Below are 26,979 nucleotides of genomic sequence, written 5' to 3'. Positions count from 1 at the left end.
GTATTGTGTTCTCATTATGGTAGAGAAATACATTTTCGTGTTCCCTGTCTCATGACTCAATGTTGTCTGGACCATCAGAATAGATAGACTGCTAAGTTGATTACTCAAACCAACCTTCATTTTTTACAGCATGTTTTTGGCATAATAGTTTACCTAATAGAAAAAATAAAAAAAGTAGTGTAAAAGTGACACAGTACACTTCAGACAGAGAAACACAAATACCTAAATCATTCTTTTACATACAGGCACATTTAAAAATACATGGGTAGATGCTTATAATATAAAGGACTTAAAGCTACATTAAACATTGAATTAAATGTGAAGGGGGTCACTTGTAGTGAATATTTCTAAGCAGCTTTTTAGCCTCATTTGCTATTTTTTTTGGTTTTGGTTTTCCCACAACTTTTCAGTTTGTTTCAGTCTTTCAATACTCTCATCACACCCATTTCCACCAAACAAACTCTGATAAACACACTGTATGCTACCTGACTAGCATCAGACAGCAAACAGTACTACTTTGTGGCAAGCTGATGAAGAAAGTGTAATATCTAAAGCAAGACAGTTTAAGGAGTTGGTGGAGACCAAACCAGAGCTAAAAGTATTGGACTTACTTTCATCAGGTGGATACAAATACGTTGATGCAAAAGAATCTACTACTGTATATCTGCTGGATATACTTAGTCAATCATGAGAGTAGCTGCACACTTTGGAAGTGATTTTTACCACTCTAAATTCCTATTTAATTGTTTTCTTTTAATGATATCTCAGTGTGAGTCTATCAGATAATATAATAGCAACAAAACAACAAAATGATCATCTTGTTTCACAAATTTTTTGTCTTCTCTTTTTTTTGCTAATATGTTATTTTTAACATTATTGAAATACTAAAACAATATTTATTTAGTTATTTTTGTACCTTTTCATGAGTGGAACAAATAAAAAAGTTTTTAATACTATGTCATGCAGTGCGTTTACTTCCCCCTAGTGTCCCAAAAGCATTTAATTCAGCTTTTAGACAAAAAAGCTTTTTTTGTCTTACTTTAGAAGAGGTTAAATTTGGAGCACATCTCAACTCCGCTGGCAGTCTATTTCAAGAACCAGGAACATATATGTTGCAAATGCATTTGCCAGTATGTGCCAAATATTTATTGTTGATTTCAGCCTTTAGAATTACTTATTCACTGTATGTTCCAGTGGTCAAAACATTGTTCTTCCTGCATTTCTCTTCCCTCCGATCTGCTGTTTGAATGAGTCAGTGAAATACTTTTTCTACTGTAGCACCTTGACTAAAAGTTAGGAAATAAATATACCAGAGATCTTCCAAAGAGCCATAGCCTTTGCTTCATTCCCTCATACAGCATGTGCCAAGATACAGGTAGCCAATAATGTCCTATTAAGTATTTTTAATATACCAGAATGTATCTTCAGTGAATAGCAGCTGCTATGCAAAGCGGAAATTGAATGCTCTGCTCATCAGTCAATGTTTAGCCATATGGCATATCATATGGCATATCAAATAATTCCTTATGTGGATTCAATATTCATGTGGTCTGAAACCCAGGGTTGTATCTCATTTCCTCACATTCATATCAGCATTAAAATCCCTCATGAGGGAAACAAGGGATTTATAATGTGATATAAATATTATAGTCGAAGAATTGCACTCAAATTATCTTCATTTTCCTTTTCCCATTCACAGAGGATATTTATTCTTCCTCTCACAAACCCCTTTCTTCTGGATTAGGCTTTTGATTAAAGAGCCCCATACTGAGTTTTCACTTCCCTGCAGCACCGGCCTCATATGAGTTCCCAAGCCCTTCAGCCCTCTATGATTGTGTTACTGATCGACTGACCCTCATTGTCTCTCCTCATCCATCTGTCACTTTACACCAACTGTCCTCTGACAAGCCTGACCAGGACAAATTGCTGAACAAAATATGCTGTCCCAGAACCACAAAGAGAGAAAAATGAGAATCGGTTAGATGCTCCCACCATGTAACAGCAAAAAAAGCAGAGTGCTGAAATAAGATCTTTTCTTGCAAATGAAGTGAAAAAGGATGCTTTGCTAGATCTGCTTTGTGGCAAAGGTCATTCGAAAGGTCTTCAATCAGTGACTAGTCAAAAACACAAAATACGTGTAGCATTCTTGCAGAAAAATTAGTTCAGAAAAGTACTATTAAAGCTATTTAGAATAATCTAAATGAGCTTAACCCAATTTTTCATTTTTTTAACATTCACAAGTACAATCGATTATTTAGAATTGCTATAATTATATTACTACTTATTTTAACAGATACGAGAACGTCATTTATGTTACACAAAGCGCATTTTCTTTGGCTCCTCTCAAACTAATTTAGTATCAAAAGTACCCATAAATAAATCTTCATGTAATGAAATATAACTTAACCATGCACTTCTAACATGAATGCTGTGGAGAATTTATAAATGCGCTTTTTATTTTTTGGTGTCCAGGTGACAGAGACCCGCACAGGTCCTCTTGGATGCAGTAACTATGACAACCTTGACTCTGTTAGCTCTGTGCTGGTTCAGAGCCCTGAAAATAAAGTCCAGCTGCAAGGTGATTTTTACCTCTATTTACCTCTTTTTACCTTGTCATGTTGTATTTTTAAAGACCCAACATTCTTCTGAAAGGTATGTATACACATGGGATAAACACAAGCAACAGCATACAAATATACAGATTTATAGATTATGAGCTCAGCCAGCATTATATTGCCACTACACTTTCACTATCTCCCCAAGTTCATAGTTTGATGACGGCACTAAACCTAGCTTGGTTTTACAGGCTTGCAGGTGATCCTTCCAGACTACTTGAGAGAAAGTTTTGTGCAGGCTGCTCTCAGCTACATAGCCTGTAATGGAGAGGGTGAATTTGTCTGTAAGGACAGCGACTGCTGGTGCAACTGTGACCCCAAGTTCCCAGAGTGCAACTGCCCCTATATGGACATCCAAGCCATGGAAGAGAGCCTGGAGAGGATCACAGAGACCTGGGCGATGCTCTATAAAGAGTTTGAGGAATCGGGTAAGAAAACTCACTGGAAAACAATGGACTTCTTTCACATTGCATCCTGCTCATCCTAAAAGCAGGAAAACCACACTTGGAATATAAATCATTCATATGAGAGGGAGAGAATATGAATTCAAGTTTTTTTATCTGCTCCGTTAAATCTGAGTGAGGATATGTATGTTCCTCCCTATTCTATGATTTATAGGTGAACTATTTTCACTGGTTGTGAATCCTGAGCCCGGGAAAACTATCTTAATAAAGCAAATTAACAAGGCGACAGGACTGGATTAAAAAAATCAACAGCTTTCGGCTCAGGTAGTTTACAATATGTCTGGTGCAGATTAATCAGCTATAAATCCCATTTACTGCCAGTCCGGCTTTTCATATCACCGGGGAAACAGAGTTTGAGTGGAGGCTCTTAGCATAATGTTTGGTTATTATTGCTGTGCTCTGTCACCCTGCCTTGGTGATTATTACTCAGGTGAAATCAAAATGGTTGTCTTTTTTTCCACTCTTCAGATTTGGCTGAAATATCCCTAAGTGAAATTACTTTCAAAGTTTATGTTTTAATAGCTGGGTGTGAAGTGAGGGCAGGAGCGTGCCCAGAATCCGCAAGTGTCATAAATGTGTCCTTCAGCTCACTGCTTTATCAGCAGAAGAAGGTGCCAGGAAGTGGTCTAACCAGTGATACAGATGGAGATCACATAGTTACCCCTCCCTAGTACTGCTATTATTGTTAACCTTGAACCAAATGTTGAAATTGGAAATGCATTTCCCATCCAAGCAGTTTCATATTGTTTTAGGCAAGACCGTACCTGTAGCTCATCATTACATCCATAACGTATTTTAATATGCAGCTATGCGGCATTCAAACTAAACATAATTTATTTTTACTCTTTCATGTGCAATTTAGGGGACAATGATGAATTGTTGAAGATGATAAATGCACCATATGTAATCATATTTTCAAATTAAATGTTTGTAACCCCAATTAGAAATATCTACAAAACACAATGGTTTAATACAATAATTTAATAATATTTTTGGATTCTGGTTTTGTCACCTGCCACCTGAATTTGTTTCCCTTTATATAAATAACACATTTTCACCATAAATTTGTGCAGAAAATGTCTCCAGAATGCAGGAAATTAAACGTTTAATGCTCAAAATCTTCTGGGACCCCCCTATTATATATTTTATCAATGAATTTCATTCAAAATACTAAGAGAGTATCTTCTTGTATTGCTCTCGTGACCCAAATACTGTGCCTCATCACGTCTCCTAGGCTGTTTTGTCACACCCCTGAGCCCGTATGAGTACACTTATCCATGGCACTTACTATTCAGCTTTATAGTGCTTTTGGGTGAATATTATAGTATATTTAAGAGGACTGCAATGATGGTGTGTTGGTGAGGAGTGTCCGACCAATTATTGTGGGATGCCTGGACCAAAAATGCCAGGGCCGATTTCTTGCCCCAGTCCAGCACTGATGTAAAAGGAGAAACATTTAAATAAGTCAGTGTAAGTGCATAAAAGGGGGTTACCTTTAAGAAGATAAATAATGATGATAGTCATGAGAGTGATTGTTATTATTAGTAGTACAGATTGTTGCAGTAGTAATGCTATATCAAGTCAATCTATAATCTGTCTCAATCTAATCTCTCTCAATCTGTGTTTGGCATTTTTAAACAATATCTAAGACCAAAGTTCACATTCAGGATTTTTCTTTCTGCTTCAAAGTGGACCCTCTCTCATCTTTTGCCATCCTTCTGGATGATTTTGGTTTCCTTTTTGCTTCACTGAAGAAGATCAAAATGTTAGAAGTACCTTTTCAAAGCACCACCTGCCAGATGCTGTGTCCCAATTCAGGTACTCTAAAGTCCCAATTTCTAACCCAAATAGAACAGGCTGCCAAGGTCTGTCCAATTTCAAAGGCTCCTTCAAATGTAACTGAGAGATATAGCCATCTTTTGCCTCAAACTGGATAACACAACTGGTGCACCCTCTGCATGTCCCACAATGCAATGTGTGCTGGTCAATTGTTTAATGGAGCGTTGAGGTGATCCTTGTCAAGTCATAAATGTATACATAAATATTTGCAACGTAGTTGGTTTCAGGTGGTTCAGGTGGAAATGGACCCATGGAAAAGCCATTGTAGGATGTTAATAATGGAAGCCAAGCATAAACATAAATATGTTCTTGTTAGCAGCCCTGACATGTTGTAAACACAGGACAGAAAAATCAAACCAAGGGCCCACATAGTGTACTTTGTTACCAGCAAATATTACTATTTGCCAGTTTTCTGTAATGTTTTAAAGTAAAATGTCACAAATAGACTCATGAGTTATCCAGCAAAGTAACATAATTACGGCCATATCACGCATAGGTGCAAGGCTATTGGAAAAAGAAACAACACTGAAAACACCTGCACGAAGACTCCAAACCACAGATGTATTTAAATATACAGTGGATCTCATGCAAGAACATTTTTCTATTCTTATCTTAACTTTCTCTTACTTTTTTAATACAGTGGGCTTATAAGAGTGTGCCAAGTCAGATTCAGCAAATGCGCTAACTTCAGATAACGGTGTAAATGACCCGACCGTAAACAAGATGAATGCCTCCTGTGTATAAGTGAGACTGTTCATGATAATTCTAAATTTGCACAATTAATGCCCCAATCCTGCCCCATATGTCAGGAAGTGTTCATTTACTGAAGAGTGAAAAGAAGAACTTAGAGCATTCAGAGATGGAAGTCCTGCTTTCGGAGATCTATAAAGGAAAGTCTATTACTCTTAACATTGTTAGCAGTGGAATTAAGGGAATAAAGTTGGATCAGTGTGTCTGCCTGCGGAGTTGCGGCTGTCAAGTTTCACATTTGCAGAAGCAAAGCCGGTGGTAGTCTGAACTGCAACAACATTCACCTGTCTGGCAAAATATCAGCATGCTATAACTATCATCCAAAGGCCTGACGCATCTAAAAGATTACAATCCAATTGACCTAATTAATATACATAGACAAATTAACCTTCAATTAGTGCATCATTTGAGCCGTTTTGACATTGTAGTGTTATACAATAGCATCAATAGCCAATTTAAATTAATGATCATGCTATATTGATTTTAAATGATTGATAAGATATCCCCTTTATATGCATTTTCTGTTGTTACAGATGAATTCAAGTCGTTCTATGCGAGGCTGCCCCAGAACTATTTCATGAATGTGTCAACCATCCAACACTTGTGGTCGATGGACAACTTGTTCCAGTGGCGATATGAGCAGCTGGAGAACAGCATGCGGGTCCTCTCAAGACGAGCCCAGAGAGTCATCTTTAAGCTCTTCAGTCTCAGTAAAAGATGTCACCGACAGCCCCAAGTCCGCCTCCCAAGAGAACGGTGAGCACAACACACCTTTTCATTTTCTCCACGTGTATGTCGACTATACTGTACAACTGATACCATTTTACAAACAAACAAAGCTTTAATATGTTTTAGTCATGGGTAACTTTGATCCTGAGTAAACCTACTGCAGCCAACATTTTTTACGTTAAAGAAGTGTCTTTTTTTAATGGAGTTTTCTTTTTGTATATTCGTCCCTTTGTGTTTGATCTATTCCCCCTTAGGAGTTGCAAGGTTCTGGCCAAAGGTACTGTACATTAAGTCACAGCCTATAGTTTTCTCTATGGACTAACCCAGAGATGTAAACAAGCTGCCATTGCTGTGGTGGAATTTGACTTGTATACCCTTTGTTATAAAGGATTTATTTACTATCTCATTTGTACAGCTTACGCCAAGAAATGTACATTCTGTTTCATGTTTGAAATGCAGTGAAATACCATTAAAACAAACTAGACCATCTACTGTAGAAGAGGTTTAACTTTTCCACTAAATTTAGCCACGCATCTTTTCACTCGCTGTAAATGAGCTTATCTGGCTTACTTTGCTGTTATTAACAGTAAACTTCAACTTTAGAAATCCACAAATCTCTGCTCCATTAAATCTTTATTGAGCTTCATGAAATCTTCATTACTTTTCACTGGACTTCATCTTCATGAAATCCCTCTGAAATCAGATTCTCTGCATTGGTTTCAAAGCCGCAAGGAAGGAAATTACACTTGTACAATTGTATATCTTTTTCAACTTCAGAGGTTTATCAAAGTCTGTATTGCATCTTATTACAACATTTTGAAATAGGGATTGAACATCTGTTGATTCATAGCCTAATTTTATTTTAGAAAATAAGTAAATTAAGTTTCGGTTAGATCAAGTGTAATCAAACGTGTTACAAACATAGCGGCAGTTCTCTTTAAGTCTGTGACAAACCAGTTTCAGACTAGTGTTTAAACTGAAATCAGACATAATTTGGTCTCATAACTAAATGATTTTGTGAAAAATTATTATAACTAAATAAATAATTATCATTATTTGTTTAAGTAGCAATAACCCTTAAGATCACCCTTAAGGTTAAGCGAAACAGAAAGATTTCGTGGTCGAAATCAGGTGTCAAAGTTGGACGTTTTGTACAAGCTGCTGTCCGCTTGTCTATGACTTTTTGTGATGTTATGACAACATGATGTCTTTGCTGCTGGACAGTGAAAACAAATAGACATTGGTCTAATATTTAAAATGACCTATGTTGTCATGTCTGGTCAGCACAGTGTTTTAAGAATGAATAAAATTTGCATTGCACTGATCGCTACGTTCTTCCGTCAGAGAGTGATTGCTAAAGGTGATTAATCCACACGGCGTTCAACTAAACTTTCTCAGCAATGTCTGCAATGTTAGAGAGCACAACACGAGTCAACTGGCAGATTAATTACAATACACTCTGTTCAATGTCCAGTCCCTCGGTCAGTTTCTTTTCTTCATCTTTCTTTTATCTGTCTCAATGTATACCACCCTGTCTCATTCTCTCCACCACAAACAAAAAAAACATTAATCACTGATCTATGCAGCTGGTATTCCCACCCACTTAAAGGAGTGATAACGTCATTGCCCTCATCCAGGCAGCATTTATCTATGTTATTACCACTGCGTTGAAGCGCTCCCTTTCTTTTCTCTCTTCACAGAAATCTCCATACTCTAGTGGAAAGAGATTGAGAATGGGATGTTTGTCAGTTTGCCTGGGGGAGAAACGGAAGCTCTCAAAAAAACCCTTACTCTCCCTTTAACATCCTGTTTGAGGCATACTTGCGATAGATGAGAGATATGTGATTGATTTTGCTTCCTGAGGGCTACTTTTCCTCTGCACTGACAATTATGAGCGAATAAGCCAGTTGAAGCAGCAGTCAGCTTGGCTTTTATTAGGCGGGTAATGATAAGACTGCTCAGTACACTTTGTGCTCAAACTTTTGCCATTAGGCATAATGATGCACATTGTCATTCAACTGATGTTTTCAGTACTTCTGCTTTAATCAGCTTAGAAAATGTCTTTCTTATGTGCAGCTTTCTCCCCAAAAAAGGTGCTGGATTTATTCATGTACACCAAGGTCTTTAAGAGTCCTCTCATCTTTGTTTGACTACTAAGAGTGCAATTAAGATTTCACTCTAAAAATGTTGAATAGCTTTTTAATGAACTTGTCAAGGATTTCAGTAGATCAGACCAATTTCATCTTTACAGCTCACACTGTTTCAATGACATTAATTTGAATAGAGGAAAGATGGCCAGAAGATGTGATTATTGCATTGCATCATGGGACTGGTCTTTTCTTCCTTTAAATTCTTCATTGATTGCTTTAGCTTGCTTGTTTTAGTATTGATTGACTGATTGACTGGTTTGGCAATATTTCTATTAATCGTATACAGTATATACCTCTGGCTGAAGATAAATATGTTTTAATAGACAGGATCTGTAAATAAGCACACTTGTGCTTGTTTAGAGGACCTGTACTGCAGATCTGAAAATAAAAATATTAGAAGGAAAAAAATTGTCTAAAGATTGGATGGTGATGATGGTTGAATGTAATGATTTTTATTTTAATATATTCTTTTTTTGTGAGACACCGTCAAAAACACAAAACACATGAAAATAAAATAGTCCATATACTTATGTGTACTTTTTGTTTGTGATACAATGGTATTTTAGACAACAGCATGCCTTACCTCTTTCAACATCACAGCACAGAAAGCCAAATCCACAAAAAATGTCTTTCCCAGTTTAAAGTGAAAGAACTTCACTGCATAGAGCCCTGACCTCAACCCCATCCAAAATTTTTGGGATGAACTAGAAGGCCAACAGCGAGCCAGGCCTTATCACCCAACATCAGTGTTGGACCTCACTAATGCACTTGTGGCGGAATGGGAGCAAGTCCCTGCAGCCAGGTTCCAAAACATGTAGCAAGCAAGAAAAGGTTTTATTTTTAAGTCTACCACTCTCCAAGAAGTCCTTTTATCTTTTTCCTGACTTTTTAAATAAAAATATTATCTATAGAAACCGAACTAGTGGCTCCTTTTAATCACTGGCTGAGAGTTGTTTTTACTGGGTTTTTCAGCAACAGCAACTGTATATTTGGCTGATTTAATTTTCAAAACAAACACTCCTTTAAAAGCAGCACAGAAGCTAGAAGACACTGTGATTTACAGCAGTGGTTTGGAGGAAGAGTTGCAGGGAGCAGGAATGCTGTACACAATCACACCAGGGAACTAACAGTACAACCGCAGTCTTGTCTTGGCGACTGCTTTGCACTGCTGTAGCTGTCGGGGGTGAAATACCTTGCCCACAGGTAGTGGGTGATGGAAAGAAAGAACCCTTTTGGTTCATTTCCTATCACTGCTTTTCCATTAAGGGGTTTTGATATTCAAATCAGTGATTTTCTGAACTCAGACTTGCTTTCCACTGCCAAGCACACAATAAGATTTGGATACAAAGGATGCCACAAATGTAATCCAGCAAAAATTTTAGATTAGCATAAAGTTTACCACAATACATACTCATCAAGGGAAAAAAAAATATTTTTTTCTGAAAGGAAAGCCAGTGGTATGTACTGTGCATTTCTTCTCTTCAGCGAGCAAAGAGGATAAGAGGCATAAAGGGATCACAGTCGAGAAAGTGCTACAGTAACAGACGGGAATCAAACTCCAGCCCACATGGGGGAATTATATGTATGTCTGAGAGTCAGTTACCCTACGGCTACAGCACACTTCTAATATTTATGTCACAAACAGATCAAAGACAACTTTCTCACCCTCTACTGTCTCTTGCTTTCTCTTCCTTTCCAAACACCGATGTTTGTTCCCATATTCTTTGCATGTGTAGCCTACACTCATCTGACACTTTAGGACAACAAAGCATGAAAACTGGTATACTTCACATAATTCTCAGACTCAATAACATGAAGGTATACCTGCAAACACTTCCATACAGTATTGAGATCATTATTCTGCTGAAAATGTCCAATGGAAAAAAAACTAGACTGTGGATTCACTTGGTAAGCAATAGTTTTAGCTATGACATTAGAATACAATTCCAAACCTTGTTATTGCAATAAAAATGAGAAATGAGTCATTTTGAGATGCTTCAATGATGCAATCCTACTACATTTAAAGTCACTTAAAACACACATCTTCTATGCAATAAGGTACCAGGTCACATTCACCACTAATTGGGTGATTTGGTCAAAAAACTACATTTTCTGGAAATTTCAACAACATTTTGTGGCCTTCATCAGTGTATAGAGTTTGCTCACAGAACAGTATTTTATTGTGTAGCAAGACTGCAATGAACGTTGACCTGAAAATTACCTAAACCATGCATCCTTTCGGCCTGTCTGCTTACATTATGCTGATTATGCTTTATATTTTTAACGAGCAAGCTGTCTGCATACCCAGACAGGTGTCCTGAACCTAATAAAGCAGCTGCCTATTAAACCAGCTCATTCTATAAGCCCTGTTCAGTAACCACTCCCTCCTTGCACATCTCTCTCCTCTTTCTTCTGTTTTTATTCCTTCCCTGGTACAGGCCTCAGTCCTACTGGCTGAGTCACTTCCAGTCTCTCCTGTATTGCTCAGAGAACAACCAGCTTGGGGCATTCTCTGAAGAGCTTCACAGCTGCAGCTGCCGATATGAACACAGCCCATGTCAGCTGCCGCCGCCCTGCTCTATTGGGGAAGGCTTGGCTTGTGCGGCATGCGCACCAGACAACCACACCCGCTGTGGGAGCTGCAACCCGGGCTTCGCCCTAACGCAGGGGGCCTGCAGGCCCATGATGGCAGACTCTACAGAGAACTACCTGGGATTTGAGACGGACCTTCAGGATTTGGAGCTGGGCTACCTACTGCAGAGAGCTGACCGCAGGCTAGAGGTATTTTTTTTTTGCCTTTTTTTAATCATGTCAGACTCACCAAAAGCTGTTCAATGATAATGCAGAAAAATATTAAACAATGCTAATTCAGATTTTGTGGTGATTTAAGCTGTAGATGATGATAAATGGTGGTCCAGTCATGGTCAAAAATGTACTTACTTTTGCTTTACATTATCCTGAATATTACATAGCTAAGAACTATGTACTTTACTAAGGAAACCAGGTATTGTTTGAGAAAACCAGCAGAAGTCCAGCAGTCTTGCCTTTTTTGCCTCAACATAATAATAGCTTTTTGCCTCAACATAATAATAGCTTATATAAATAGATATTGGTGAGCCTGAAGGGTCATTTTTGACAATGGAAACAGCACCTTGATGAATCTTGTGGCTTTCATTACTGGATGTGGTTGCTCTAAACAACTCCATCTGGAAGGCCACAGGAAAGTTTTAAATGTGTTGAGAAAAATAGATAAAATGGAGTGACGTGTTCAGATGCAAAAAAGAAACTGAATGCCTATTTTTTATGCCTTTTAAGTAGTTTTCCCCTTCTTCCATGCCCTACTTATTTTATTCAGTGAATGTTGGCTTTACAACATAATTGTGCTGCCATTGTGGCCCATGAATGCATTAAGAGAACATGATAACATGTTCGTAAATAGCACTCCAATCATTTTAATGAAAGTAGCAGACTGGGCATCAATAAAGTTCCTTGGGCTTTCATATTTTGGCATAGCACAGGACATTAGAATGCTTGCGGTGTTCAGAAAATATTCTTTATTTTTTGACAGTTGTTTCTTCAAATATATTTGTGTGTATGTGGGGGATGAATTACTTATCTCAAAAGGGCTGCAATTTCGATACATGTTGTACTTCATAACAACAATGTGCGTATTTTAACTTCAGCTGGGTTTCCACACCCAATAATTAAAACTCAAGCAATCAATCGTTTTCTTGCTTTTATGTCAATCACAATATGTTTTTTCACTGCATGTATGTAATTACTGTGTTCATCAGTGCTGTACATCCATACTGTTTTAATTTCTGTGTCTGATAGGTCCACGCAATTTTCATCAGTAATGACATGCGACTGAACAGTTGGTTTGATCCATCATGGAGAAAGAGGATGCTGCTGACGCTGAAAAGCAACAAATACAAATCAAACATGGTCCACATGTTGCTGGGAATATCCCTCCAGATCTGCCTTACAAAGAACAGCACCCTGGAGCCAGTCCTTACTCTCTACATCAACCCCTTTGGTGGGAGCCACTCAGAGAGCTGGTACATCCCTGTCAATGAGAACAATTTTCCCGACTGGCAGGCCACCAAGCTGGATCTACCCTTCGAGTGCTATAATTGGACTCTGACACTGGGAAACAAGTGGAAGACATTTTTTGAAACCATTCATATCTACCTTCGGAGCAGGATAAAGACTCAAGATGGAGTGAATGACAGCATTTATTATGAGCCTTTAGAAATTACAGATCCTGCTCGGAACCTGGGCTACATGAAGATCAACAGCATCCAGGTCTTTGGCTACAGCATGCACTTTGACCCAGAGGCGATCCGTGACTTGATTTTGCAGCTGGACTACCCATACACCCAAGGTTCCCAAGACACGGCAATGCTTCAGCTTTTGGAAATACGAGACCGGGTGAACCGGCTGTCCCCTCCGGGTCAACAGAAGTTGGACCTGTTTGCTTGTCTTCTCCGGCACCGGCTCAAACTGACTGCCAGTGAGGTGGTTCGCATCCATGCTTCCTTACAGGCCTTCAGCTCACGTCTGCCCAATTCAATGGATTACGAGACCACCAAGTTGTGTAGTTAACAGCTGCTTGAAGGAAGAGCTGGACTGTAAATGGCTTCAAGGAGAACTCCTGGACGTATGACTTGTGCACATTGTGGTGCAGATGCTTACAGTTGCGCTCTGTCTTTATGGATTACTAAACTGTATGGTAAATCAGGAGAGAACCACCTGTGGACAGCTGAAGAATGTACTCATCTGGTTTCTGTTTTGTTGCAACTACCTTCAGTGCTATATCATAAAGAATGAGGTGGATCAGCAAGAAAATGCACAACTGTTTCACAAAAACAAAGTCACAACAAAAGAATTCTACAGTAGAAATTCAGATACCACTACATAAAAGTTGAACCATCCTGTTTCAATATGACTCTGCTCATTTATACTGTAAGTACCAATGCCAAATGAATGGACATTTTATGGTAAAAATGATAGTCTGTTTGTATGTAATTTTTATATGTTCCTTTGCTTCAGTGACAGTGCACTTTCCATGATGACAAGAATACAGTGGTGTCAGTCAAGATTTTGTAGATAAATTGATATTAAAACATTATGTTATAACAGAGCCAGCTGTTGGAATATTTTTCATGATAGTTATAACCAGCTTTCTTATTTTAAATACATTTTAAAAGTTTTGACAAAGGGAGTAAATGAATTGGAAGTGATTATAACAACCACTCAGTTACGTTCAGATTTTTTCTGCAATTACTTCCATGTGTCTTAACATTTTCTGCTTACTTCACTTAACAGAAATTAACCCTCATATTTTGTTCCAAACACAAACATCCCTAAACTTAAAGTGCTGATGAATGCACAGCATGTCTGATTAGGCAAGCAGACAGACAAATGGTGCAGTTTTTTTTCTCATTTCGGTAAAGTTATTGTAAAAGGTTTGACCATGGTGGAAACAATCAATAGCCTCCATTTTAATCTATTCATATTGTTTAATCTACTGAACATTAAGACTACATATCATATGGACACTGCCTAGTTCTATTGCCAGGGAACCTATTTGTTCCCCTTGTCTTTAAGAACAAATAACAGCCCCGATTTAAGTTAAACGCTATGTGTAATCCAATGAGGTAAGCTAGTTGGCTTGAGTACATGACTTGAGCCAGGTTCCAGGGTTGTTCAGTGCAGGTTTCCATATTTAAACTTACAGGACCTTGAGAATGTGAGTGTTAAACTGTATTTTGTTGGTAACAAATAGTTCTGTCTTCTGCTTTTTACATTTACTCATTTGGCAGACGCTTTTATCCAAAGTGACTTGAGGAACAACATACAATCACTAACAGAGCATAAAATACAGCACAAGATCTACAACTGACAATATATATTAGTAAAAGCAGCAATAATGCTAGTAAGCGCTAATGGCACATATCACATCAGTGTTCAGCAGCGTTCGTTGGAGGAGCGTAGTGGCCGAGAAGGACCATAAACTTGTATTATTGAGTATAGGTAGATGGGTGCAGACCCAGTAGTCACTCTGTATGCAAGCATTAGTAACTTGAACCTGATTCTGGAGGCCACGGTTAGCCAGTGGAGGTCACACAGCAATGGAGTGACATGCGTCCTTTTGGGCTGATCAAAAACCAGACGCACTGCTGCATTCTGAACCATTTCTAGGGGTTTCACCACACAAGCTGGAAGACCCGCTAGGAGGACATTGCAGTAGTTGAGGCGAGAGGTAACCACGGCCTGTACCAGAAGCTGGGTGGCATATTGAGTGAGGTAGGGCCTGATTTTTTCTGATGTTGTATAGAGCAAAGCAGCATGACCGAGAGACAGCAGCAACATGGTCTGAAAAGGACAGCTGGTCATCAATCATGACACCCAAGTTTCTCACCACCCTTGTTGGAGTGATGGTTGAGGAGCCAATTTGTAGTTTGATGTTATGGTGGATAGATTGCTTGGCTGGAATGACCAAGAAGTCAGTCTTAGAGAGGTTTAGTTGAAGGTGGCAAGCCTTCATCCATGCAGATAGACATGCATGAGAGACAGTCTGTGATCCGTGCCGAGACGGTGGGGTCGTCTGGCAGGAAGGATAGGTAGAGTTGCATATCATCTGTGTAGCAGTGGTAAGAGAAGCCGAGCGAGCAAATGATCGGCCCCAGTGAGGTGGTGTAGATTGAGAAGAGAAGGGGCCCTAGCACTGAGCCTTGGGGTACCCCTGTGGAGAGGCAGTGGGAGGAGGATAATTGTCCTTGCCACAAAACATTGTAGGAACGCCCCGAGAGATAGGATTCGAACCACAGGAGTGCTTTACCTGAGATGCCCATTGCTGAGAGTGCGGATAGCAGGATCCTGTAAAGGCAGCCGATAGGTCAAGCGGGATAAGAACCGAGGATTGGGCTGCAGCTTTAGCTGACCTTAGGGCTTCTGTTACAGTTATGTCTGTTATCTGTTATGTTACCAGACTGATATGGCTCTAGAAGGTCATTCCGTGATAGGGATTCTGAGAACTTTTTGATTACTGCCCGTTCGATAGTTTTGGATAAAAATGGAAGCAGAGAAACTGGCCAATAGTTCTCAACTTGTGTTGGGTCATGTGAGGGCTTTTTAAGCAGGGGTGTAACCCGAGCCCTTTTGAAAGTGGTCGGAAGGTTCCTGAAGCCAGAGAAGTATTTATCACATGACATACATTGCCGGGACCACAGTAGGAGATTTGGCTTGGAGGAGATTCGTAGGAATCGGGTCCAGTGGGCATGTAGTGGGATGGCTACGGGTCAAGAGTTCTGATACTTCGTTCTCCGTGAGAGGAGTAAACGAGAAGAGTGAAGTGCCATTGTCCTGGGAGGGCAGAGGAACAGATGTAGTAGGACTGCTACATGATAGGTTTTCCTGTGCCGGGCTCACACAGTGGGAGCTGACTGGGGGGGAATAGAATGGTTGATTTTGAGAGATTTAGAGAATTGGCTAGTTATAGCCGCCACTTTGCCTGTGAAGAAGGAAGCAAAGGTATCAGCAGACAAGTTTGTGGGTGGAGGAGGATTTAGTAGCATTTTAAAAGTGGAAAATAATGTCCTTGAGTCAGTGGCACTGCTTATTCTGTTATTATAGAACACAGTTTTGGCAGCACTGATGCTTGTTGAGAAGGAGGATAGGAGCAGTTGGTAGCCCTTAAGGTCAGCAGGGTCTCTGGTTTCTTGCCATTTTCTTTCAGCGGCTCTGAGATCAGTACGGAGCCCACGTATGGTATCAGTTAGCCATGGGTGGGACTGGTTCGGGCGGGCAGGCTTGGTGGATAGAGGACGCAGGCTCTGTCTTATAATCTCTGTCTTATAATATCTCTCTTGCAATGTATTTTGGAAGTAACATCCTATCTACACTGGATGTATTTTAGCCACGTTTTCCAGTCTTCTTTGTGATGGAACAGATACATTGCATTTTAACCAATGCAGCTGACTAAACCAGCTGTGTAGTGGCTTGTGCCTCACTCATGCTACTTAACTGCAACCAGAACCCTTTTTCAACACTTTCAACACCCTTTTTTTATCCCACACATTTGTGTATTGGGCGGTGAGCTGTGTCAAACATGTCTTGAGTGCACAGCAGTACAGGGGCTGAAAAGATCCAGTGCAGACACTGATAGAGGACAATAGCTGCTACCATTGTGCTGCTGACATACTGCTTCCGCTGCATGCACAGTTTAGACAAGGTGATGGGACCAAATACCAATTAAGCTCAGGCAACACACAGCACTTTCTGTCCAACCAAAGTGCATAACAGCTCAACAAACTATTGTTAAACTGAGACAGTTTATGTGTAGTTGTATCAGTGGGCACTGTGAAGAAGAGGAAGCAAACAGAGCTGTACTAACATCAGAGACCAACTTGTACCAACACTGTTGTTTTTCCAAAATATTTCCCTAACTCCTTAGCCAATTGCTTTAGCTACCAGACCTTAACAACACATTTACGATAGGCAAAGATAACTACCAGATAGACCAGAAAACCAGTTTATTTGCCTTGTCCACTATATTTTCATAACCTTAATTGAAAACATAATCTTAAACACACCTTGACAGGTCTGTTGTTGCTGATTTTCTAGGGATAACCAGTGCCAATGGTGCATTAAGTTTGATCCCACACAGTATGTTGCACAGACATATCATTACCCACTCATGTCAATTCAAAAAGAATGGCAGTATACTGTGTTTCCTGATGAGACACAATAAAGTGCTGCACTGGGTACACTAATTTTCTCATAGCTTATAGCTGTGAAATTAAAGTGGTGGATGTGTTTCAAAGGCCACGGCTATTGGTATCAAAATAGAACTTGTCAGAAGTTAAAGTTCCTACCGATTTTCAGTTGCTCAGTGCAAGACTGTTTTCATTTTGGCTTATGATGTGTATAAATTGTGTCATGTTACAACTTACACCACAACGGCAGGTTACAGTTGGGTTTCAGTTGAAAAAAACCATATTTTTAACAGCACACTGGAAGCTGCTGCACTCTATCCACTTTGGTACAGACTTGGAGGACTAAAAGTAAAGTCTAAAGTAAATATTATGAACTCCTACTGCTAATAAATGTTGGCAGTGAACTTTAAAATTCACTGGTCTAGAGTTTTACATAATTGTTCAATTTTGCTTGACAAGTGTAAATTAAATATTGTATTGGGTAAGGGTACGGGTTTAGATAAACTGTAAACAACCAACCAGTCTGGTGTAGGCGGTGTAATTGTAGGTTCAGTTTCAGTCATGGGTAGGCTAAGGCCTTTTCCTTTTTCTTCATATTAATTACACATCTCCAGATTAATAATGATTTATACATTATATAAGAGATACACAAATGTATGGACTTTGGTCACTGATCAAACACTGTTGTGCCTCTGTAATGTAGGTCAAAGATTCTATCTGCATTATTAATGTCAAGAATAAGATGCCACCTCTAATCTGTTAACATGAATGTGCCTTAGTGACAGTGCAGACCAAAGGGAAGTCAAGCACCTGTGAAGGTTAACAGTCATCACCTCAATTTGTCTGCTCCTCCTATCAACTCTAACTCATGTCAAAAGCCATGTTGGACGAGGGCTGTATGTGGATGAGTAGTGTTTGATCAGATGTGCGAGTGGTAGAATGTATTACCAAATGTCAGCACATCTTTTACTGGATATTGCAGTGTCAGTTATGTGGAGGAAATGAGTGCTTCATTGCAGCATGAAAAGAGCGAGTCTGAAAGAACGAGATACAGCACCACTGGTTGTGTTTGAGAGTCTGTGGTGACTTTGTCTCTACTTTGTGGTCACTAAATGTCCAAAAAAAGTCTCTCACAGCTGGTTAGCAAACCATTTGATAGTCAAACCCGTTTATAACTCGGAGGGAAAGGGATCACAAAATAGGAAACTGTGGGGGGAAAACACTAATACATTTTACTCATCTTCACCCCCCAAAAAAAGTTTACATCCGCAGAGTCTGAGCAATTAAGGATATGGATGGTGTTTTTCAAAGAAAAATAAAAATGGAGGACTGAAAAATAATTCTGCACTCCCTACAGTACGTGTTCTTCCTCCAGCAAAATAAAAGATCCCTAGGAAGCATAACCATAATTATGATGTTTAACAGCACTCTGCTCATTGTGCAATTACCAGGCTCAGCTCTAAAAACCCGTCCTGCAGAGGAAGCTAGCCATATTACAGTGAGCTTGTAAATAGCCCAGTTTTTTATTCCACCAGTGTCTCCATGTACCCTCCCTTATGACAATGTGAGTGGGTGGCAAGAGGCGATGGTTTATTAGAGATGCTCTGACCTTTAGTAGTCTGCCAATCAAAGGTATCAGACTCCAGAAAAGCTCTTCTGATTCTTTGTAAATCTGCTTGATTAAATTTTCTGTTAGTGATTTACCAAAGATGATTTTCTTACTTTGTTTTTTTATTCTGCTTTCACTAAATCAGAAGAGACATTTTACCCAAAGGCAGAAAAATTATACTGATGATAACTTTGGACAGTGTATATCAGTGTTTTGGGGAAATGTCATTATTTCAGCTTCATTCAAAGCTGCAAACCAGACCAGCATGATAACATCATTATATGAACAAGTTGAGAAAATAAAATAAACTAGCATAGGCTTGTATGAGATTCAAATGCAAACAGATTTTGAAACAAACTCAAACCACCTGTTTGTTCCATATTTGTTCAGCATTTAAAGAAGAGTAGAGTAAAGCTGTCCACGAGGGGCAATTTGTCTCAACAGCAGTCAATAATAAGTAAAAAAGATAAATAAAGCAAATAAATACAATATAGACATACAGAGATAAACACAATACACAATTTTCAGGCTAAAACAACAACTAATTTAGTTTCATCCATAAAAGGAGCCATCAGAGAAGAAAAATTGTTACTAAATAAATTAACAAAAGACCTCATGCTCAGTTAACAGAGTTGATTTTGCGCATGTTGATATTGAATCTATCTGCAAAATGTTTGCTGAAAATAATTTTTCTATTGTTTTCTTACAATATCCACTTCTTGACAGTATAGGATAATAAAATTCATACTGGTTATGTTTAGGCACTCATAGCAATTGGTTAAAGTTAGGGAAAGATAGAAGAAACAACATGTAAATTCACATTTGGTGTTATTCACCAAAATACATTGTATGTATCCTTTACTTAAGCTTTAACTACAGTGTTGAATACTTTTCCTTCCTCATAAAATGTTGCAAACTGCCAATTCCAATGCCATTTTTTAGATGTTTTAAATCCAGCATTGTCTTCATCATTGTTAACTTGCTAGCAGTCCTCTTCTTCCCTGTCTTTGCTGGTGCGTTGCTGAATATCTTGGCGCGTTACCACTATCTGTAGGTGAGTGGAAACCATTGGCAGGAATGTGTATGTGCACGCATGTCTATGTCCTTCATCATTCGTGTGCAAATGACAAACAAAAGGGGATCCAAAAACTTCTCCACAGTGCTACTAGAGGTCAAAAACTCCACAGGGAACCATTAAATAATAAAAAGATCAACAGTAACGAGACAATTAATTATTTGTAATCAGGCTTATTTATCTTACAACATTAAGCAAGAGCTGTTCAAAATGTATTTATAATTACAGTTTATATAAAAATGAAGGATTGGACAATGGCACTTTGTACTATTTGTGTTGTGCTATTGTTTAGGTGCTTGATCTATTTTGTATTTTGATAGAGTCAGAAAATCAACAAACATATTTGTACATGATGGTAAAGCCACCAATACTACACATCTACTTTCTAGATCTATACCTCTTGCATTGTATTTTCACAGGGAGCTTGAATCTGTGTGTGTCAGTATGGATGTGCATTGTACTGTAGCAAAGTGTAGGGCTTCAGTTTCCATACAGACCAAACTTTTCCTCCCCAGGGACCTGACAGTGGAACGAATCTGAGAACAGGAGGAGGAGGCAAAAGGTAACTGTCGCCCGCCAATAAATCAATACGCTCCTTTATTACTTCAGAGAACAAAAGGCTCTGCACTGAGATCGATTGCACCGCTGAGAAGCCTCCAATAAGAAAAATATATAAATAAATAAATTCTCCTGGCATTTGGCTGCTCTGTCCCCATGACCAGATCAGCATCAATTTATTACAGATGTGATGGTTTCCGCCTGATGTGTTTTTGTATAAGCGCAAATCAATCCTGAGTTTATTAGCCACCATGATGCATTGTAAAATGGCATTACTCAGGGTGCCAGATGAATGCCATTCATTAAGAAGTAAGGCTGCATCGACTGTAGCTGTGCAGAGAATAACAACGAGAAACTGAAATATGTATTGAAAGAAAACTGTTTCGATTGAACACATTTTTAAATAAGCCTTCTAGCTCATGTTGCAAGCATGGCAGATACAGCAAAACGTATTTATGACTACACAAGTACTTCCATTTTGAAGTTTAGCCTGTGTGTAATCCCACACTGTAACCAAAGCAAAAGTCCTGTTTATTTAAGTATCAAAAGTAAAAGTATGCAACTTATTAAAAATCTACCATTTACAGTCATTTAGAAGTTAAGTGTAGTGCAACTCTGAAATATAGTTATTATTCTGCTCAGTTCTGTTTATTTATTTCTTTTTCGAAAGCATTAGACGTGTCCAAAAACACCAGAATAAAGTGTTCTTGTAAATCAAACCACACAGAGTGAAGGAAAAAACATGACATCATCAACATGGAGGATAAGAGACTGACTTGGACACTGCTTCTACTTTCATTATTCAAATATTCATTCAAATGTCCCACATGACGCAGTAGTATTGTTCAGACACCCCAACACAACACATATAACCATGCTTGGAGTAGAAATGTCACTCACAAATTATTGTGAGCACATTTTAGAGCATAATCATAATTGTCAGATTACTTCAGCAATGTTATAGTGCTGCATGCAAGGGCCACTGGATTTAGTACTGCTGGGCAGCTGAAAGTTAATCACAATACACAATACAAGCTTCATCATAATCTGTGATATTGCACAGTATGCACATTTTAGGCCCGTAATGCCTATACAGAAATAGTGATGCAGTGGCTCAGAATGTACAGAAGCTCTTTGAGAAATTATATGGTTACACAAACAGAAATATTTCTGATCCTTTCTCTGTGTCTGTTAGGAGGAGGGGGAATCAAGTGAGCACACATTTGATTAGACTTGATGAACCCTGTTGGATTGAGGAGTAAATGGAACACAAGGACATTTGCATTGAGTCCTCGGAGTCCACATGGCAGTGAATACAAAAAAGAGAGAGAGAAGGGGAAAGGGAAAGAAAAAGAGAAGATTTTACTGGCATATTCATTCCTATGAATTATAGATTGCATTCAGAACTCTTCAGAACTTCATCAATGCAAGTGATGGTCAATAATCAAACTTTAATATTAATATGCAGACCCTTCTGGTCTTCAAACATGCATTTAGCGATGAGATGAGAGACACACACACACACAACAGGACACACAAGAATGTGATTGAGCATAATGGGATAATTGGATGTGAAACTGCCATTCCACCTGGTGAGTGACTGTTTGTTAGAGGCAAGCAGCTAGACAGCAACAAAAAACCAACCCTAATCAGCCCGGCCCACTGAGAGCCATTTTATGCTGCAACATCAATTACAAAAGAATTGCTTTAGGGATCCTCTGGCCAGGCTTTCCAATGCATCACTTATTAGACAATCCTTTGCTGTGACATGTACTCATCAGAGGATTGAGGCACCGGCGCTAGACAAGGTCATTTATGAATTATTTGGATTTGTGTCACATTTTACAAATGCGCTGCTCCAAAGTCAATGTCTGAGTCTGTCTGTGTGTTAGGGAAGTGGAGTGTGAAATCAGCACTATTTCTTCTCTGGATAACTGAGGCCCTGCAGTGCTGCAATGCTTGAATAAAGTATTACTTACCTACTTAGTTCTCATCAAACACAGACCTGCCCTTGGATAATGGTAATTCTGTCCAAGTGTGGTGATTTAAATTGGACTCATTATGTAATATTTCATGATGGCAATATAAATGGATAGGAATACCAACACAAACTATGTATAAAACAGGGAATCAGCTGTGAAATAAGTTGAAAATGAAATGGCTATTCAGTTTTAAGTGATTGGTAGGTACGTATCTTTACACAGTTATTACATCATGCCTGATGTCACATTACTATATAATGGGGGTAATTTTCTTACTTTACATAAAGTAGGAACACCAGAGGCTGGAGGAAGCCTCAAGGTAAAAATGAGCTGTGGGCCTATATTCAACCTCCCCACCCACTTACCAATATGAGCAATAATCAAGTGTAAGACCAATAAAAGTCCTGCATTTAAACATGTAAATGTAAGGTACATGAGTATTATAAAATGTACTTGTAGATACAAGTCAAAGTACTCACAATGAGGAATGACCCATTTCATTGTGTATTTCATTGTTATGTATATTACATTATTTGGTTATTGTTGGTTGAGGTAGAGCTAACTAACAAATGTATCTACTGTTAAGTAGTTTAATATATTATAATTTATATGTGTCAAAACAAACAAAACATTTTTCTTAGACATACTTCTACCAAACACATAATCCATCGGCAACAACAGGCTTCTATTATAGCCTATAATCACGTAAATGTCATGCCTGATTACGCTATAAACTGCAAACACTTTGTGATTATTCCGAAGACATACCTTTGCTATTACCACCGACATAAAGACTGGGCGAAACAGCTTTACCAAACAGCGCACGCTCATGAGGACGGCAATTAGTTTTCAGTGGATGATCACTTTTCGGCACAACACCTGTGTTTGTTGTCCTCTCTCAGGTGTGGCCTGAACAGATACATAATTGTGTTTCGTAGGTAGGTTATAGGTAACGCAGGGAATAACAGCAAACTCATCATTCAATTCGAGTCAAAATCAAGTCTGAAGTTACTGTGTATGCGACTTAAGTACGACTCGAGTCGCCATCTCTGACTCTTGGTCATGACCCTTTGGCGTCGCTTTTTAACACTGGGTACACCTTTAGCATCATTTTTGCTTGTGCAGGGCTCCTCTGCAAAAGATTGTGGTTTGGGTTAAAATAAGTACTTTAGTTAGGTAAGTTAAGTTATAATAATAATCAACATTGACTTGTTTCACACAAGACACAAACGGCAGTCTCCTGGGTTATACACAAGGCCATTAAAAAGTGACACTTGTCCAAAAGTCCATATGACTTGGGAGTGAGAGCAGCTTGTATACATTTTAGAAAGTGATCATATGCTTTCTACTATATGTCAAATCGTAATATGTAAAGTATCTAGTGAATATAAATGTAGGATGAATACATCCATGTTTACTTGCTAGCAGCCTTCCTCTCCCCCACCATTGTGGCACATTCCTGCTTTTCTTGGCGCATAACCGTTTTCCATGGAAGGTAGAGAGGACAGACTGTGTATTGCATCACTCGCCTGTTGGTGTGCATTCCAAAGTTTTCTTGTGTTGAGTTTTAGTACTGAAATCTACTGTATCAGGAAAACAGTCTGTAATAAGATTCACATTTCATATTGTATTTGTCTTAAGATTTATCAAGGTTAATACATCATGTTGATCCTAGCCTTATGATATTAAACATAGCAGTTGTTATCTCTCCCCTGGCAGTCCTACTCCTCATTTGACACAAGTTTAATTGAAAAATCTTAGAAATCAATAACACATTTCAAGATCAGATGAGATGATTTTGTGATGTTATCAGGTTTTTTTGTGCCTGTTATCATAAATCCAAATGTTATGTAATATTAGTCACTATTCATGTTGATTTGATTGTATTATTTCCCTCATTCATACAAAGCCATATCATACACAAATACTCAAATATTATCATCTGATACATAGATGTTTTCTTTTGAGAAATTATTTTAGTGCCATAATTGCTACAGATCACATTATTAAATGTGTCTCTATATACATATATTTAACAAGTTAAATTATACCAAAATTTTTTTATTTAAAGCATTTGTGTTTGTTTGTGAATGAGCAGAGATACTTCTTATGTACATAAAAGATAGAAAAGAGGTAATTCAATCTCTTCAGAGGCAAATGGGTCATAACATCCTTGAGAATGATGAATCAAGAATAGGCAAATATGTAAAAAACCAATATTTGCGTGTGTTTGTTGAAAAAGCTCCTTTCCCAATGACACACACACTCCAAATCAAATCCTGAGCAGCCTGGAGTGCTTGGAAATGATCATTAGGAGCCTCAGTGGCACTTGAAATGTCGCTGTTGACACGCACAGGATGCTGCTCCTCGCAACCTCATGGTGATATGCGTCAGCAATCAGAGGGAGAAGATGCGTACCAAACAGCAGGGATAATTAAGGTTGAACCAACAAACATAATCAACGCCCAATCAGGCTGTATTGTGGCAAACATCTCTGCCTGAAGAAGCCTCTGTAAATTTTTTTGTATCCATGTAAGTGGCTGGTGGTGAGAACAAGTTTCCTACATCCAAATGAGTATTTGGCGCTAAAGAAACTTCTAAGGCTGGGTTGGACCAGCAAGGACAAATTTTTAAACAAGATTAAATCATGGTGTAACTTTAAATCATGTTGCACCAAACCAAAAAACTTTAAACAATATAAAATGCAATCCAGTGTTAACTTTAAAGTCACACTTGAGGAGGTTTAACTTTTAAAATGGCTGCCCTTTTGAGATGGATTGACCAAAATAATAATTCCTTGAAGAAAGTGACAGACGCAACTCAGTTGAGTTTTATTGTGCTGCTGCATTTCTCTCAAGAAACTGATTTAGCAAGGAAAGTGTTATGAAGCTGTGCAATAAAACAGTCTGCCAGTTGCTGCCAGGGGTGGACTAGGACACAAATTCAGCCCCGGTACAGTAGCCACACCAGCCCACATTAACACGCATCGCCACTCACAAACACACGCATTCACTACTTACATTTGTGTACAGATGGTGAAATAATATAAGCAGTATCGTGTGTAACAGATTTGTAACATTTAATATAAGTGACAGGCAAACAATACTTAATAGATTTTAAAGAGCACACTGTCACGGAAATTATATTCCTGGTGAGGGATTGAGCAATTTTGATGAAACATGACAAAACACTCATTTCGGTAATCAGAACACTGTAAAGAGATAGGGTGACTTCTAAGGCACGAATGATCTGTCTTGTAATTGTTGTCATGTTAAGTAAATAGGTTAAAGTATCCACCATTTCCACTTTTTTGTTAATCATACAACCACATAAACAGATACTTGATTCAATATCTGTCTGCAATTTGATTTCTTGCTTGTTTATAACAAATTTACATTGTAAAAACAATGGTTCTCCATCTGAGTATGTTGTAGAGTCTGTGTGCTTTCTGTCTGACAAACTGTCACTGTTTTCTTACTTTCTCACTAAGACACAACACCGCAGTTGCGATTTCCACCCGTGATTCCGTTTTCAGCTACAAGTGCACCACATGCGGAGGATGCTTGTTAATGAGGAAACTTATCGGAACTGAAACCAACGTTGCAGGTTACCAAGTGACAGCTCAAAGTACACCGATGTGTTCAAGGTTGTTTACCTGATCTGTGCTTGTAAAATATTTGCCTTGTCTGCATCTTAAAATGTAACAGATAGGATCTTTCTCTTTGTTTCTCTACAAAATGCTAAAATAGGTCTCCAAATATATGGGCGGCCATTAAGGGTTCAGTGTGTAATATTTCTGAGGATCTATTGACATACATAATTAACCATTATGTTTTTATTACCTTAGAATTAGCCTTTTCAAAAGCGGTGCTGAAGTTGTCTGTTTTCTGCTGGACAGGTAATTAACTTAAGTTTGTCAGACGTTAGCGATGCAAATGAAAGCTGTTGTTTGATAGCTTTAGCTTGAAGCTGGCCATAATCACAGAGAGACGTTAGGCGTTTCCCCTGTCAGTGGTGTGAAATATGTAGTTGCATTAATTTCATGTCACCTACCCATAGGAAAGCAAAATCCAAGATGAGATCTCATAGTTGTTTCCTTCTTTTCTCCTAGACACAAATGAGCTGCTTTTAATACCAAGGTGAGACCAAAGGCCTTTTCTCCCACTTCTCAAATTCATCTCAGGAGAAACAACAATATAAGATCGCATTTATGTCTAACTCTGATCAAAACAAGAGATCTCTAACTGATCTTAAATAAGTCTAATTTAAGTCTCCTGAACATTGGACCATGAGATCAGAGAAAGAGCTCAAAGAAAACTCAGCTATGTCTCCTAGGATCTCATGATTCTTCTCATATGTCTCAGTTTTCTCATATTGGCCTCAGGAGCAAAAACGCATCTCTGTCTTACTGTGATCAAAAGATGAGATCTCTATAGTATCTTAAGTGTAATTTCAGTGTAGCAATCCTAGATTTTTTATGAATTTTAA

At 38.5% G+C, this 26,979-nt stretch overlaps 1 protein-coding gene across 2 annotated transcripts in view; it reads left to right on the top strand.

Annotated features, from left to right (window-relative positions):
* brinp3a.2 (bone morphogenetic protein/retinoic acid inducible neural-specific 3a, tandem duplicate 2) overlaps nt 1-13,627 on the top strand; it is a 32,973-nt gene extending 19,346 nt beyond the window's left edge. For both annotated transcript variants that reach the window (XM_046049910.1, XM_046049909.1), the window contains 5 exons: nt 2,473-2,578; nt 2,807-3,043; nt 6,202-6,424; nt 10,986-11,328; nt 12,382-13,627. In XM_046049910.1, coding sequence (XP_045905866.1) covers nt 2,473-2,578; nt 2,807-3,043; nt 6,202-6,424; nt 10,986-11,328; nt 12,382-13,152 — 1,680 coding nt within the window. In that variant the 3' untranslated portion in view covers nt 13,153-13,627. The remainder of the gene's footprint in view (nt 1-2,472; nt 2,579-2,806; nt 3,044-6,201; nt 6,425-10,985; nt 11,329-12,381) is intronic.
* The last annotated feature ends 13,352 nt before the right edge of the window (nt 13,628-26,979 follow it).

This window comes from Micropterus dolomieu, linkage group LG05 (genome assembly GCF_021292245.1).
Source record: "Micropterus dolomieu isolate WLL.071019.BEF.003 ecotype Adirondacks linkage group LG05, ASM2129224v1, whole genome shotgun sequence".
NCBI classification, from domain to species: Eukaryota; Metazoa; Chordata; class Actinopteri; order Centrarchiformes; family Centrarchidae; genus Micropterus; species Micropterus dolomieu.
Note: the sequence above shows the minus strand (reverse complement) of the source record. Positions and strands in the feature narration are given on the sequence as shown.